The 15,093-nt window shown below is 53.8% G+C and overlaps 9 protein-coding genes across 9 annotated transcripts; 4 read left to right on the top strand and 5 right to left on the bottom strand.

The window, feature by feature from the left end:
* Positions 1-388: 388 nt before the first annotated feature.
* Positions 389-2,470, bottom strand: NCS57_00070800 (PUM-HD domain-containing protein; the record flags this gene model as incomplete). Its single annotated transcript, XM_053050788.1, has 2 exons — positions 389-2,193; positions 2,248-2,470. 2 exons carry the CDS (start codon positions 2,468-2,470, stop codon positions 389-391), a joined length of 2,028 nt encoding a protein of 675 aa, XP_052919303.1.
* A 1,118-nt stretch (positions 2,471-3,588) lies between these two features.
* On the top strand, positions 3,589-4,281 carry NCS57_00070700 (uncharacterized protein; the record flags this gene model as incomplete). Its single annotated transcript, XM_053050787.1, has 1 exon — positions 3,589-4,281. One exon carries the CDS (start codon positions 3,589-3,591, stop codon positions 4,279-4,281), a length of 693 nt encoding a protein of 230 aa, XP_052919302.1.
* Positions 4,282-4,777: 496 nt separating this feature from the next.
* On the top strand, positions 4,778-5,520 carry NCS57_00070600 (RWD domain-containing protein; the record flags this gene model as incomplete). The annotated part of the gene is made up of 2 exons (XM_053050786.1): positions 4,778-4,844; positions 4,901-5,520. The coding sequence occupies 2 exons, from the start codon at positions 4,778-4,780 to the stop codon at positions 5,518-5,520; spliced, it is 687 nt and encodes a 228-aa protein (XP_052919301.1).
* A 317-nt stretch (positions 5,521-5,837) lies between these two features.
* On the bottom strand, positions 5,838-6,959 carry NCS57_00070500 (uncharacterized protein; the record flags this gene model as incomplete). The annotated part of the gene is made up of 1 exon (XM_053050785.1): positions 5,838-6,959. The coding sequence occupies one exon, from the start codon at positions 6,957-6,959 to the stop codon at positions 5,838-5,840; it is 1,122 nt and encodes a 373-aa protein (XP_052919300.1).
* Positions 6,960-7,437: 478 nt separating this feature from the next.
* Positions 7,438-8,198, top strand: NCS57_00070400 (uncharacterized protein; the record flags this gene model as incomplete). The annotated part of the gene is made up of 2 exons (XM_053050784.1): positions 7,438-7,468; positions 7,525-8,198. 2 exons carry the CDS (start codon positions 7,438-7,440, stop codon positions 8,196-8,198), a joined length of 705 nt encoding a protein of 234 aa, XP_052919299.1.
* Positions 8,199-8,265: 67 nt separating this feature from the next.
* Positions 8,266-10,014, bottom strand: NCS57_00070300 (Crossover junction endonuclease MUS81; the record flags this gene model as incomplete). Its single annotated transcript, XM_053050783.1, has 1 exon — positions 8,266-10,014. The coding sequence occupies one exon, from the start codon at positions 10,012-10,014 to the stop codon at positions 8,266-8,268; it is 1,749 nt and encodes a 582-aa protein (XP_052919298.1).
* Positions 10,015-10,752: 738 nt separating this feature from the next.
* On the bottom strand, positions 10,753-12,366 carry NCS57_00070200 (Protein arginine N-methyltransferase; the record flags this gene model as incomplete). Its single annotated transcript, XM_053050782.1, has 6 exons — positions 12,173-12,366; positions 12,095-12,108; positions 11,980-12,041; positions 11,756-11,865; positions 11,280-11,611; positions 10,753-11,231 (listed from the first exon to the last, which is right to left on the bottom strand). Exons 1-6 carry the CDS (start codon positions 12,253-12,255, stop codon positions 10,753-10,755), a joined length of 1,080 nt encoding a protein of 359 aa, XP_052919297.1. The 5' UTR covers positions 12,256-12,366.
* An 847-nt stretch (positions 12,367-13,213) lies between these two features.
* Positions 13,214-14,100, bottom strand: NCS57_00070100 (Ribosome biogenesis protein NSA2-like protein; the record flags this gene model as incomplete). Its single annotated transcript, XM_053050781.1, has 2 exons — positions 14,044-14,100; positions 13,214-13,993 (listed from the first exon to the last, which is right to left on the bottom strand). Exons 1-2 carry the CDS (start codon positions 14,044-14,046, stop codon positions 13,214-13,216), a joined length of 783 nt encoding a protein of 260 aa, XP_052919296.1. The 5' UTR covers positions 14,047-14,100.
* A 154-nt stretch (positions 14,101-14,254) lies between these two features.
* Positions 14,255-14,935, top strand: NCS57_00070000 (uncharacterized protein; the record flags this gene model as incomplete). The annotated part of the gene is made up of 1 exon (XM_053050780.1): positions 14,255-14,935. Exon 1 carries the CDS (start codon positions 14,318-14,320, stop codon positions 14,933-14,935), a length of 618 nt encoding a protein of 205 aa, XP_052919295.1. The 5' UTR covers positions 14,255-14,317.
* Between the last annotated feature and the right edge of the window lie 158 nt (positions 14,936-15,093).

Here is a 15,093-nt window from a genome sequence, read left to right as displayed (position 1 = left end):
GTACACACAGCATCAGCGACAGTGAATCACCCCCTAATTGTAGAAGAGATGTTGAGGGGCTCGCATAGCTCGGCTGAGCCCACTTCCATTGTTCTTCTATAACATTTACTGATCTCATAGAGAAACAGGCCTCTACCAGAACATATGGAAGGCAATTCTTTGCTCGTTCGTACTACTCTGGTGGTCTGGTTGCAGATGCGTGTGACAAGGCTGCCTCTTTATGCGAGACAACACAAGACTGGACTAGGAATAGATTTCTTCGGCAGCTTAAATCAGGACGCGATCAAACCAAGATGACATTGTCCGTGATATCATTGTTGAAAACACCTAGTTTTATACGCCAAATGCAAGAAACCTGACTCTAACATGGTCTACAAGACTCTTCCTCCTACAGCTTCTCCAACAACAGCTTGCTACCCGCATTACCGACAGGCTTGTCGCCCTTCTTCTTCCCCTTCTTGCCTCCCTTGGGCGCAGCTTCGTGTGCCTCGCGAGCCGCCTTTTGCTCCGCCGTCTCCTCCGTCGCCGCCTTCTCTAGGGCCTTCTTGTTCTTCTTAAGAGTCTTCTTGAGCGCATCCGCCTCGCTAAAGTCGCCGGCCTCGAGGAGACCGACGACAACAAACGAGCTGGGACCAGTTGCCCAGTCGAGGATGTACTCCTTGATGATTGGGTAGAGAATGTTGGAAAACTCCAGGGGCGGGTCGGCAGGGATAATCTTGCCGGCCGCCTTGTCATACTTGCCGCCCTGAATCAGTGACTTGAGCATCCGACCACCGTGAGGCGTTCGAGAGATGTGGACCTGAGGCTGCAAGTCATCTTCAGACGGCTCTTGGCTGGGATCTCCACTGGCGGATTCTGCGATCGCCTCCAGAGCCTGCTTCTTGTCACCGACGCCCAAGAGGAGCACGTCCGTGATGAACTGGCAACCAAAAGCGGTCGCAGTCAGTTCTGAAGAAGCCTCTGCAACAGCAGAGACGAGCTGAGACGACACAGCAGCAATCAGTTCGGTGCGTCGGGCGTCCTCATCCTTCTTACTTGTCGTCTTGCGAATCTCGTGAACCTCCTTGAGGAGCTCGACATCGAATGATTGACTAGGAGGGAACAGAGACTTGGCCAGGCCCTCAAACAGATACAGGATGGTTGTTCGGGCAAAGGGGTTGTTGGCTGCGGCAACGACGTTCTGGGCAATGTTCTCGCCCTCACCCAGGAGCTCCGGGAAGATGGTCTTGGCCGTGAGCTTGGTGTCGTCAACAACATCGTACGCCGTCAGAATAACAAGGTGAGCGAAGGGGTCGCCCGACATGAGGAGGTAGGTGTCCTTGTAAGTCTTGAGGATTTGCTTTCGGTCTTTTGAAGATCCGTAGGCAAGCAGCAAGCATGTGAGCTTGGCGCCATTGCGAGTAAAGGCCATGTTCTTGAGCAGATCTCCACCCTCATCTCCCTTGACCATCTCGATAAACTCCGAGAACTCCTCAGTGCCGGGCTGGGTGTTGGAGAAGTACTGGAACATGGCATCGTGGAGCATCGTGAAGCCCGTCAGCTTCTTCTGAACCAGGGAGTTGATCATTTCAACCAGACTCTTCATGATAGGGCCTCGCTTGCTGGGCTCGGATTCGATGATGGTCTTCAGATCCGCCGTGGGCTCCGTGTCCTTGGTAAGCTCCTTCAGGGAAAACTCTGGACCGTACCATTCGCGGAGGAGGATGGCCTTCTGCTCCTTTGTCGCAACGCCTCGGTAGATATCATCGAGAATCCAGGACGCTTCGGAGTGGTTGATCAACTTGCGCACTCTTCCGTAAAACTCGGGGATAATGATGTCGCGAATCTCCTCGTCGTTCTGAACCAGAAGCTTGCCGATCAAGAACTTGGCATATCGGCTCTCGGCAAGTTGGGCGTATGTGCCCTTGAGCTCTCGGGCAATCTGCTTCTTCTGATCGGGTGTCGCGTACTTGATGGCGGTCTGCACAGCTCGCACGGCGTCGTGCTTGAGAACGAAATCGCGAATGCGCCCATTGATGATGGTGAACAGCTCGTCGACCAGTGTCTGCCTCTCCTCCTTGGGGACGTGCGATTTCCGTCGCAGACGCTCCCACAGCTTCTTTGTGCGTTGAACTTCGTCAGCGAGAGGCTTCGCGGCCTTGCGCTCTTGGGCGAGCTGCTTCTGCTTCGCATGGGATTCGCGCGAGGTTTGACCTGTTGGTTGGTTAGCAAGTTATACAAGAGCCGTGATAATGATTGGAAACATGCCTCGCTCAAAAGTCTTTCCGTCGGAAGGCTTGGATTCTTTCTTTTCGTTCAGATCGACACCTCCATCCTCAGAGTCCTCCGAACCATCTTCAGGTTCCTTAGCTAGCGCTCGTTTGGACTTGGTCTTGTCAATCTTGAACTTCTTAGCCTGGTATTCAGGCTTGACCTTTCCGCCAGGAGCGGACTTTCGCTTGCTGCCAACTTCCGCGCTTTTCGTAGCCATTGTCGTGGTCTTGTCCGGGTCGAGATCGTTGGATGGAGAGTCGCAGTTGAGAGACCCAGCAACTTTTTTTTCTGAACCAGCCGATAAGGATGAGTTCTTGCCGCTTTGGTTGCTGATAAGAGCGGCTCCACTTTTCTACTCAAGCGCAAGAGCTCGTCACGTGCACCCCTTGATCGTCCTCCTATTCAAGACGATACCTATGTCTATCATTGGTTTACCCAAAACATTCGGTTTCTTTCCTTAACAGATCCTTAATTGGATTCTACTACATATACAAAAACAAAACTTCGCTTTCCTGAGTGCTACCTCTTAAACAAACATCTCCGCCAGGTTGTGTATTTGTGCCCTAAGAAAGTTAGTATTCAAAGGAATAGATAGTCAAGTAACCGGGAAGGCTATGGCAAAAGCCTTCGTTTTGACTATTTTGAGCGTGCTGAATCATTTTGAACCTTCGTGAACAATTGTATGGATCTACTATCAGGAACCAGGGGGGCCCATGAAGCAAGTTGTTAGTGGGGCAGTCTATGAGTCTGGCTGTCCATGTTTCAAGGCTCGCTATGCAGTTACCAGATCAGTCTTCTCATAGGCAGTTTGTGTACCTCCGTTAAAAGCTTTGCGTTCTGGATCCCCATTTCATTATGAATCCTTTGCTCCGCACCAGGTTGCCCTGACTCAGGACAGAAACTCCCTGTACATGAGTGATGATGTGTATCAAAAGCAAATAAATGCAATAAATTCCAAAGGGAGCACGTCGAGACGCTCTCGTAATGTCTCACTTGCAGTTTGTAGAGAGAGGGCCATCCATCAAGTATTGGCGATGCCGATCAACTCCCGAGCACAAGAGTCAACTCTAGCCGGCAGATCAACTTGCCCCTGAAGAGTCTCGACCGGGTGCCACAATAGACACAGGAAAATAAGACCATTGACAGACAGTCTTGCCTCACGAGAGTCCTGCATGTTGCCACAAAAGACTTTTGCTGCACGTGAGGAGAGCCTGCATGCAAGATGAAACCGCCCAGTCCCTCCCGATCCCGGCCTTGACTCTAGGGGACTCGGGAAACCAACAATCTTCATCTCAAAGACTCAATTGAGCTTCATACAACTCAAATACTCGAAACATGGCAGACATGGACGAATTGGACCCTCCCTCAATCTCTGAGATCGCGCCCAACATCTTTGTGGGCAACGTCGCGAGCTCTTTGAATCGCAATGTTCTCAGGCACCACAACATTACGGCCATCGTCTCCCTCCTCGACGGCGGATATGCGAAATGGAACAGTCCGAGGAACAGACAGATTGTGCCTCAAGAGTGCCATCTGTTTGTGCCTTGCCTAGACAACTCGACAATGGATATTCTCACGCTTCTGGACGAGATTTGCGCCTTCATCGACTTACAGCTCGGCCACCAGTCTCGGCCACGATCGCCCTCGTCCCTCCTCTCAGAGGATCTCGACTTTGACTCAACCCCTTCAACGCCCAGCGAAGCGCCAACCAAAGGGCCCAATATCTTGATCCACTGCCGTCTGGGCATGTCCCGCTCCGCCTCTGTCGCTATCGCATACCTCATGCGCCGCCGCGGCGAGAGCCTGGACGTGATCCTCCCCGAGGTCAGGACTCGCCGCAAAGTCAAGCCGCGAGACAACTTCATGGACCAGCTCCGGGTCTGGGGGGAAGTCGGCTACGAGGTGTGGGAGGACAAGGAGAGGCGGATCCCCAAGGCGCTGTACCAGGGCTACCTCGACAGGCGGGCCGTGAGACTCGCGGCAAAGGGGTTGACGGGCAATGAGCCCATCTTGCCGGTCTGCTTCTGAGGGTGCGAGGATTGATCGGCCCGGATGGCGTACATGAAGAGCAAAAAACATGCGATCAGGGTTCGCAATTATTGGTCAGTAATAGATTGCATCGAGTCTCACAGGGATGGTGCCGATGCGGGGAAAGGGACACAGGACATAAGATCTGAGGCATGGCATGAGACAACAAAAGTAATAGCACGGTAGTCGAGTATCAAAGTAAGGAACATGTTTGCTATGATTGAACCTGGGACATTTCTTGAGTCGCAGATGTTCATAGAAGATTTGAGCCTTAAAGCAGCAACGACGCTTGGCTGGAAATAGATCTAGTGGTGTAGATTCCCTTCAAACTGCCGGGCGGTCAGCTATGCGCTAGTCCCATTCTGTCGTGCACCCCGCCGCCAGGAAACCTCCCCACTCTCATGAGCGCTCACGTTAGGTCGTCATCCCAAGAGCCTCGAGTGCGACAAAGTACAGGCAATACTTTAGTTCAAGACCCTTGAGGCATCTCGTCGACATGGGGCGCGAAGACCAGATTGAAGAGCGCGAGGTGCTCGAGTCCATCTTTCCAGATGAGATCACAGGTGCTGCCACACAAACCCCAATGCCATCATCTTCCGTTCTAACAAGACATTTGTAGACATTTCTGAAACTGAATTCAGAGTGTCAATCGCTCTGGACATCCCCGATGAAGAAGACGAGGAACCCCCTACGATGCTCCTCCAGGTCCGCTACCCAGACGAGTACCCCGAAAAGCCTCCCCACCTCGACATCCTCGCCCCTCCCAACGCAACCCCCCACGAGCACTTCAATGTCGCCGACGACCGCGACCAACTCCTCTCCAGCCTCGAAGAGACCATCCAGGAGAATCTTGGCATGGCCATGATCTTCACCCTAGTCTCCATGCTCAAGGAGACGGCCGAGCAGCTCGTTCAGGACCGCAAGGCCGCCGTCGAAAAGGCCCACGAGGAGGCCCTCCTCGCCGCCGAGGCCGAAGAGAACAAGAAGTTCCATGGTACCGCCGTGACTCCCGAGACGTTCCTCAAGTGGCGCGAGGGCTTCCTCAAGGAGATGGAGGAGCGGAGGCAGCGTGAGGAGGACGAGCGCCTCCAGGAGCTCAAGAAGGCCAAGGTCAAGGAGCCTGCTCGCTTGACGGGCAAGCAGCTCTGGGAGAGAGGTCTTGTTGGCAAGGGTGAAGGTGAAGAGGAGGATGACGACATGCCTGTCGAGGCTGTCGAGAAGCTCAAGGTCGAGGCGTAGAAAGAGTCGGTGGCGGGGTGCATTACTTGGAGTTTGGGCCTGGATACAATGAAAAAAGCAGATAGCCTGCTATGAGATGACACAAGATACGCAGAGAAGAGGCGGCAGAGACAAGCTGTCTAGATACAGTTGCCGTAAAAGTGCCCAATACCATGGGTGCTGATATAGACCTCGGGTTGAAACCCTCCGAGTTTCCACTACCTACGTATATACCAGAGGTTACAGGATTTTCCTCCAAACATGACATGTCCATTTATCTTCCCAAACGCCGTCTAAATGCCTTTTATTCATTCCATCCAAGTCCGACACCAGATTTTTTAACCTTGCATCTCAGCATCCTCGTCCTCATTGTCAGTCGCGTCCTCCCACTCGTCCTCCTCGCCCTCTGCAGGCTCACCGAGCTCCTTGTTGATGTTCTTTAGTAGCTCCTTTGCGTGCTCGCCAAGTCGTTCATCCTCGTAATCCTGAAGTTCAAACAGCTTCAGGCACTTTGTGAGCCACTGCCGTGACGACTTCCAGACCTCCTTCCACTCCTCGTCAGCACCGCTGGCGCCATTCGATCGCTTGGCGGCAGCCGCACGGAGCTTCTCTCCAGTAATGTAGAGACACCAGCCGCCAAGATACCAGGCTTCGACACTGGAATCATCATCTGTAATCAGGCGCTCTAGCACACGCAAGGCCTCCTCCTCCAGCTCGGTCTCAAGTAGCAGGCGAGCGAGACCAATTCGGGTTGGGAACTCGGGGACACCAGGGTGCTCGGGAGGAAGGTCCTGCCACAGCTCGAGACTCCTGCGCAGGGCGGTCTGGGCCTCGTTGGCGCGGTTCTGCGAGATACGGACGTTGGCGACCGTCTGCCATGTCTCGGGCGACGCGGGGGCAATGAGCATGGCCTCGGTGATGAGGGCTTCGCAGCGCGACTCGGCGTCGGGCTCCCATGACAGGTCAGTCATGTAAACTTCGGCAACAGCGCAGAGGACTCCGCCGAGCTTCTGCTGCTTTTCGTTGAACGCAAGCTGCTGCTCGGGGGTTTTCCGTGGGATCTCGGTCAGGGCTTGGATCTGCTTTCGGAGGGCGGCAGCTCCGCGCTCAAACCACTGGACAGTGTCGAGGCCACCCTCCTCGCTGAGCTGGGCGAGAAGGAGGAACTTTTCGGCGCCGCCTCCAATCTTTTCATCTGCGGTGCCATCTTGGTCGAGGAAGACTGCGCGCTCGAAAGCAGCTCGGGCCTCGTCGATATCGCCCGACTCAATGAAGATGGTACCGAGAAGGTTCGCGGCGCTGAGCTCAAAGTCGCCGCCCTGGCCAGTGGCGTCGAGGGCCTGCTGCGCGAGGGTAGCAGCCTCATCTAGCTTTCCAATCTCGAGCTGAGTCTGAGCATCGATGATGAGCTTGGCAATGTCGGGCTTTGAAGTCTTGTTGTCGGGTCTCGAGGGCGCCATGATTTCGTCGATGGAGCGGGGAGCTTGTGAGAGGTGAGATGGATGGATTAGCTGAACCTCTGAATGAGCCGTAGCTCAATGAACAGGGAAACGAGGTTCGTGGAAATATTCGCTCGGGAATTGAAGAGGGTATCTGATGCAAGAAAAACAGACACTGAAAAATAATGGGAATCACTCTTTTTATCTCGAATGATTCCGGGTTGATGTGCTCTATGCAGTCCCGTCAACCTGTGTCTTGCTTTCCTGGTTGAGTGGGCGACTGAAAAAATTTGGGGCGTTATCGATAACGGCTTTCAACCTCCACCGTCTGCGGGGCAGGCGCGGGGCACAGTGGGACATCACCGGCATCGTCCATCTTGTTTGGTCCTAGTTACTCATTGGAGCATTTGTCATCGCACGGAATACATAGAGGCTTGCTACCTATCCGCATCATACAGTACAGCTTCTGGTTACTGCGGCAAATACCTTGTTATCCATCATGTTTACCGGAATCGTAGAGGAAGTTGGAGGTCAGTCTTGCCCAGTGTCTAGGATCCCAGTACAAGCAATAGCTCACACGTCCCAGTTGTCTCCAAGCTCGACACCAATGACTCTACTGGGGGTACCTCTCTGACCATCTCCATCCCTTCTGGGTCACAACTCCTCTCCGACTGCCACGATGGTGACTCTATCTCTGTGAACGGCGTCTGTCTCACAGTCACTTCCTTCACGCCCGAGGCCTTCACCATTGGCGTCGCTCCAGAGACACTGCGCATCACCAACCTCGGCACTCTTGTCGAGAACAGCAATGTCAACCTTGAGCGTGCTGTCCGTGCTGATACTCGGATGGGCGGTCACTTTGTCCAGGGACATGTCGACACTACGGCCGAGATCCTGTCTGTGGAGCAGGACGGCAATGCCCTCACTTTTCGCTTCCAGCCCGCACGGAGGGATATGCTGCGGTACATCGTGTACAAGGGCTTCATTGCCATTGATGGTACTAGTTTGACTGTGACTCAGGTCAATGATGAGGAGGCATGGTGGGAGGTGATGCTCATTGCCTACACCCAGGAGAGAGTCGTGGTGGCTCAGAAGAAGAAGGGCGACACAGTCAACGTCGAGGTCGATATGATGGCCAAGTACGCTGAAAAGTCCCTGGGCGGTGTTCCTGGTTCAGAGCCTGGTGTTGCCGCCTCATTCCCCTTCATCGAGAAGATTGTCGAGAGAATCGTCGCACGGGGACTGGGAGCCAAGTCTTGAAAAGTATTCAATCGTTTCAATATCATATCCTGGGTATCATGATTCCTAACCTTCCCAATTTGTCTTCTCATGCATCTCCCCATACTTCGGCAATCTTCTGGCTCAGGGCTTTGGTGAACTTCTTTCGCCCGACAAGATGACTTGTCTGGCCAAGAACCAAGTCACGCTTGCGCTTCAAGCCCTGCTCACCAGTCCCGCATGCCTCAAAGGCTTTGACAAACTCGTATGGCGTCTTCCAGCGCTTTTGGATCTCGAGCGCCCTCTCTCCCGTGACTCCTCTCGTTGTCATGAGCATCTTCAGGAACACATCTCGTAAAGTCATCGACTCAGACTTGGAAGCCAATGATGAGAAGGCTGGGTAAGTAATGTACCAGCCCGATGAGGGTGTCGACTCCCGCAGATGAGACAGTAACGGCATGTAGTTCTGAGATGTAAGAACCCGAGTGGGAATAACGTTCAACGGTTTGCTCTCATATGTCCGTTTCAGCATCTTTGTCATCCGAGCAAGATACCTAATCGTGTCGTCCATCTTGGCCGTCTTCTTGACAAAGTAACCATTGACAACTTGCGTGGAAGCAATCGCTGACCGGACTGCCTCTTCATACCTCTGAATTGATGCCGGATCTATGGTGATCTCTTCGATGATGTAGATGACCTTCTTGACACCGGAGCGTTTAAGTCGGAACTTTTGCTCGTGAAACCTGCCGTCCTTGATACTTCCGATCAAGTCATCCAGACGTTTTCTCTCGACAATCCAGTCCAAGACAACCTCATCGCCTTCAGCACCTTGGGCCGCAAGGAGGTTACGATCGTGGCATTTCGCAATCCATTGGGCATCACCAAGTTCCATGCTCCGCATGATTGGCTTCACCCCCTGCTTGGCGAGCTCTTCTTGCATGTAGTCGCGATCTGTCTTTGCCCTGACCTCGCGAACATCGAGCAGCAGGTGAACAGAAAAGGATCCGGGCGGGAGGCGAATTGGTGTAAAGTTGGGTAGTGAGCTGTCGTCTGGTATTGCTGGTCCATCAGACACAACATTTTGGTATTCCGAGGGCACTCGCGTGGGCTCAGCAGCGTCGATAGATGGTGATCTTGGCCGGGAAGCAGCCTCAGGTTGGAGATTGGCGATAGTGGGCTGTGCTGATGTCGGCTCCTTAGCTCCTCCTGTCTCAGACTGCCATTGATCGGTTTCCTTGATTCGCTTTGCAACTTCCCAGCCTTCATCCGTCAGAGCGTATCTCCGTAGTGGCCGCCCTCTCTCATACACCAACTCCTTTTGCACCAGAGTCTTCATCGAGTTCCAGGCAGTGTAGAATTCTGTCGGGTCACTAGGTGCTGTGAACGAAGAGTCGCAATGGTGTTGAGCAACCTCAATGAGCTCTGCCTTGGTCATTCCAACAGAGGCATATTCGTCGAGGGTTGATAAGCCGATCACCAAGGCAAAGGCCCCAGATCGAAAAGCCGGCACATATGCTTTGGGCTTACGGGCCTTTTTCGCGGGTCTTGCAGAGCCCTCACCATCATCGCCTCCAGCAGATGCCGCCGCCTTACTGGACTTGGGATGTGGGGGCATCGGGAGGCCATTTTGCTGGCAGTACTTCTTGAGGTTGTCCTCCAAGCGTTCGCAGAGTTTGGGGCCAAATCCTTTCAGCTGCTGCAATTGTGCCGGGTGTTCAAAAGTGATTGGGCATGCTTTCAGTGACTCGTAGGCATTTCTGTAGGTGGTTACGCCTTTGGAGTTGCGTTCGCGAGCCAGATCCAGCCATTCTTTGACCCAGGCCAGCAACTGGGGGTTGGCACAGTCGGCGTCGTCCATGTTGTCAGCTTGAGGGGGGACCAGATGAAAACATCAGGTTCTTGGTGGTTCCATAATCCAGATCCAAAAAGATGTCGGCGTGGACATGAGAATACGCGTGACTCAAGTCGAGACTTGGCACTTCTTGTTCCGTGGATGGATTGAGACGCGCTGAATGCTTCACGATCTGGAGCGCGAGGCGAAGGCAGACACGAACACACGTGACCGGTGGGAATACCGGTCCGCACCGACAGTGCGAGGCTCCAGCCAATAAACGTCTTTGCAGCTCCCACCTGCATCATCAACGGTTCAGTGTGCGACTGTTACCACCTGAAGCGGGTGGCTGTCTGATACCCTTCATCAAGACCATTTTCCTCATAGCGAGAGGTTCCAATGGATGTTTCAAAAGTCAGCTTGACTAGAGACTCAATCAAAGTGCATGTAATCCATCATGTTGAAGCAATCGATCTATAGACTAGGTAGCTCCGGAGTGCTGAAAGTTGTGGTATCACTCATAACGGGGTCAGTAACCAGCCACGCCATTCCCTCGTAGTGATGGTTTTCTCTTCATCTAGGTATCAAGAAAACGTGTTTTTATCCCCTCCCCGTCCAAGATGCAAGTAAGACGCCAGCCGCCTTGTGAACAGCTCCCGAGATTGCAAATGTATCTACTCCCCTTCCCATCATTTTCCTTGCCGCTCAGTTCCCCGTGTTTCGTGTCATCGTTAGCGAAAAGTATTTTGGCTAAAAAAAAGCACTTTAGCACATGCGGTACACCATGTGACCCTTGGAAGAACGGTTGCCGTCCTCGGGCACAAAGTCGTAGGCGATCTGGATGTCAAGGTCACGCCTGTTCTTGTCGTTGGGCCTGACATCGAGGTTGCATGTCACCACGTCGCCCTCCTGGACGGTGAGGACGTCCTCAAAGTAGAAGACGGTCTGCTTCCAGTGGGTGTACTTGGTATGGGGGCCAGTGGAGAAGCGGATGGGCTTGTGGCAAGCAGTGAAGTCGATATCAAACCATGAAACGAGGGCATGGATGAAGTCGTCACGGTTAGCCTTAAGCTTGAAGGGGATCTGGAAGGCCAGGTCGGCAGTGGTGCAGGTGTAGAGGTCCAGAGTGAGCACCGGGGCAGGGTCGGTCACGACGGCCTTGACCTCCACTGTGTCGACAAGGGGCTCAGACAGAGCAGTGGCCTTCAGGGGGGTGTAGTCGAAGCCATAGACATCGTTCCAGACTGGGCACAGTTAGCTTGGCAGACAGGTCGCGGACCAGGAAAACTCACACTCAATCTTCTCGTCCTTGTAGTCGCCATCCTCAATACCAGCAAAGAAGATAGTGGCCTTGTCAGGGAAGATAAGACCATCCTTCTCAAGGTAGGTGTCTCGGGCGTAGAGAACAGTGTCGAGCATAGACTCGTAGAGAAGGAAGTAACCCATCCACTCCGAGATGATGATGTCGACCTTGGGGAAGGGCAGCTCAACCTCCTCCATCTTGCCCTGGAGAAGGGTGATCTTATCGGAGAGACCGTTGGCCTGGACGATCTCGCGGGCCTTGAAGATAATGGTGGACATGTCAACACCGATAACATGCTTGGCACCGGCCTTAGCGGCAAACCTGCAAAGATCCAGCGTTAATATGTATTCCGCCTTTTACTCCCATCCCTGTTTGTTCCCCTCCGAGCAACAGTGGGAGAATATCGTCTGTGCGAGCGCGGGGCTCAATGAGGGGCAGGATCGAAGATTTCCTTCTCGGACGTACATGGAGAGAATAGCGGTACCGCAGCCAACATCGAGAACGACCTTGTCCTTAAAGATGTGCTTGTTCTGGAGGATGGCGTTCATGTACGATCGTGTGCGCACTTCGTCTTTCTGTAGTCACGGAAACAACCTGGTCAGCAGGTGATTGCATCGCGCAACACAGCACCAGCGCGAGAGCCAGCACTGGGGTTGCGGGGGAGGGGGAGGGGGAGGGGAAGTTCATACCAACATCTCCTCATGGATGCCTTTTGCGGTGCAAGAATCGTCGTCAGCAAAGAGGTTCTCTCCTAAAGTTCGGGGGGTCTTTTCTATAGCAGAAAAGAAGATTACGCATTCGTACCATGGTGGTCGTAGCTGTATTGCGAAGAAGTGTTAGCACACAATCAAACTTCTGATCCCAGGCGCCAGGTAAACCAACCTCTTAAAGTAATGCTGCTCGCTGTGCTCCATCGAGTTCATCTTCTGCTCGGCCAGCTCGACCTCCATCTTATCGCCGCTCATCTTGACTACTTTTTTTTTCAAGCTCTGGTCGTTTGAACCAGAGAATAGAGAAACTGTTGTTGGTGTTGAGTGGAGGGTATGAAGGAGTGAGAAAAAAAAGAAGAAAGACGAGTCGCAAGCAAGGATAACAACTTGAGGCGGGAGGACCACAAAGAGATGGATGCGATTTTCTTAGTTCGGGCAGAAAATAATTTATCGCCGTCACCGCCCGATTACAGAGAAGGCGGCGAAGAAGGAGGGACTAAGGGACCGGGAGGGACCCTTTTTCGGCACCAGGCACCTTCTCGGTTAGCTCAAATCTGGCAGCCTGGATACAAAGTACAAAGTACCTGCTTGACCTGAGTCGTCTCTGCCCGCCGTTCAGCTCCTGGTGTGGCACCTGGCAACTTCTCTTTTCCTTCCACTGCTTCTTTTTCTGCGAGTCGCGGCTTTTCAACCATTGGCTGAATCCTGGGGGCGAGATCGAGACCCTGTGGGTCAACCACCGTGGAGACGATCCAATCTTACACGGGCCTGAGACTTACAAGAGCCTTTGGACGGTGCCAAGTAATAAGCAACTGCGAGCTTGTGCATCTGCCCGGGCAACGCGGCTGCAGGTACCCTTTTCAACTCAATTTGGGACAAGTTCACACGGTCTCGGGCATCAAGGCGGATGAATTGGTTGATGTGTGCCAACAGTGACGAATCCAACGTTCAACACCGTTCAAGCACCAATTCTTATATTCATATCTATCTATGACCTTTGTCATGTCCCGCCAGAAGCAGGATGTGGCCCATAACTCGAGTGCGTCTTCTTCATCGCAACTGGGAATCTTCAGTCGACAACCAACCCGTTTACCAACCATCTGACGCAGCCTTTTCTTTTCGCGTGGTAACCAAAAACGCCCTGACGCCGTTACATGCAGTCTGAACATCAGTAAATCAACCTCCAGCACACGTCCGTCGGTCGTGCGTCGCATTAGACCAGCAGAACGCTGTTGATGCAGCCCTCGTTCTCGGGGTTGTTGGTGACCTGGGCGTATCGACCCCAGACAACCTTTCCACCAGCAGTCACCAGACCCAGCTCGCTGACGTTGACCTCGATGACGGTACCCTTGGTCAGAACGCCCAGCTGGGTGTAGAGAGGGTTCTGGGGATTCTTCTTGACGCTGATGATGGGCAGCTGCACCGTCACGCCGAGCTCGGGGTGAGTGACGTTGGCCTTCTTGTATCGCAGACCCATGGGTCGGATGAAGCGCTCGTGCTTGGGGTTGCGTCGCGTAAAGTCGGGTCCGACAAAGGTGGGCTTCGTCACCATTCGCTTCCAGGCCTTCTTCTGCACCTTCTTGCCAGTCTTGACCACCTTGAACATCTCCTCCTCGCTGATGCCTCGGACCTTGGGCAGAGGAACCGCAAACTTGGCCGCCTTCTCCGCTCGCTTGTTCTTGATGGCGCTGCTCAGCGCCTTGGCCGTCGAGGGGTTGGTGCGGTCCAGCAGGTACGAGGGCATAGGCGTCGTAGGCTCCTTCTCGTCGGCGGTCTTGACGTTGCGCTCCTCGTGGGCTTTGATGGCCTTCTTCATCTGGATCTTCTCCTTGTGTCGCTTCTGCTGATAGAGCTTGGCTCGGAGACCGCGCAGGTTCTGAGCATCCTGCGAAGCCTTGTGGCCTTCACGGGCGGCACGCTTTCGAACTCGTTCTTCATGATCGAGGCGGCGGCCGTGCAGCTTACGCCACCTTTCCATATACTCGTTCTGAGGCTACAAGGAGTCAGCAATTCGTCCATATTCAATTTCAATTCGATGCATACCATATTGTCGGTGTCGCCCAGGCAGGGACTTTTATCTTGTCTCGCGGGGATGTGATGTTGAAACTTCCCTTGGCGACAAAAAAAAAAGCGGCGGTTTATCGGGAGGCGGCGCTGGCGTCCAAACAGCGGCGCCGGGGCTCGGCGTTACTCTTATCCGGCCGGCCCTTGCAGCAACCACCATGAACTTTTTCGAGATGGTATCCAACGACCGAACGACAATTCCCGCCAATTGACCAGCAATAGTGCCCACGCCCGAACGGCACTGCGGTCCATCATGAGCAGGGCACTCTTCCGCTCCGCGCTGGAGCTTCGAGCCCCCAGCGCGCGACTCCCCGCCTCGTTTCTGCTGCCAATTCGCTCCCGCGCCTTCAACACCACAGCACCTATCGTCGAGCCCGTCCCCGAGCGTCACATCAAGAATGCCGCCAATCCCACAGCGAACGAGGCTCGACCTCTTGCCTTCAAGAAGAGCCACCCGGCCCCACCCCCGAAGCCCATGGAAGACTCTGTCAAGACCCTCCTACCATTCCTCGCCGCACAGCCGGACCACTACATCACCGTCCACATCCATGGCTTCCCCTACCTTGTCCGCGAAGGCGACCAGGTCCGTCTGCCCTTCCGCATGCCCGGCGTCGTCCCCGGTGACGTTCTGCGCTTGAACCGCGCGAGCGTCCTCGGCAGCAGGGATTATACCATGAAGGGTGCCCCTCACATTGACGAGCGAGTCTTTGAGTGTCGGGCCACCGTCGTCGGCACCGAGTCCGAACCCCTCCGGATCAAGATCAAGAAGAAGCGGAGACAGCGGAGAAAGAGACAGGCCAAGAGCAAGCACCGATACACCATCCTACGGATCTCAGAGTTGAACATCAACAGTGGGGAGGACATTGAATGAACGCCAGGATTATGTGGGATATGAGACGGGGCAACTGCTGGGAACCTGATTCAACCTAAAAGAAGACGTTGGACATGTATAAAATCGGCCAATGCCTCGATACGCTGTATCATTACCAGCACACAGCTGGCTGTACCATAGTAAAGCACCTTTTGCAA

This window comes from Fusarium keratoplasticum, chromosome 1 (genome assembly GCF_025433545.1).
Source record: "Fusarium keratoplasticum isolate Fu6.1 chromosome 1, whole genome shotgun sequence".
Taxonomy (NCBI): domain Eukaryota; kingdom Fungi; phylum Ascomycota; class Sordariomycetes; order Hypocreales; family Nectriaceae; genus Fusarium; species Fusarium keratoplasticum.
The sequence above is the reverse complement of the archived record's forward strand: the minus strand, read 5'-3'. Positions and strand labels throughout refer to the sequence as shown.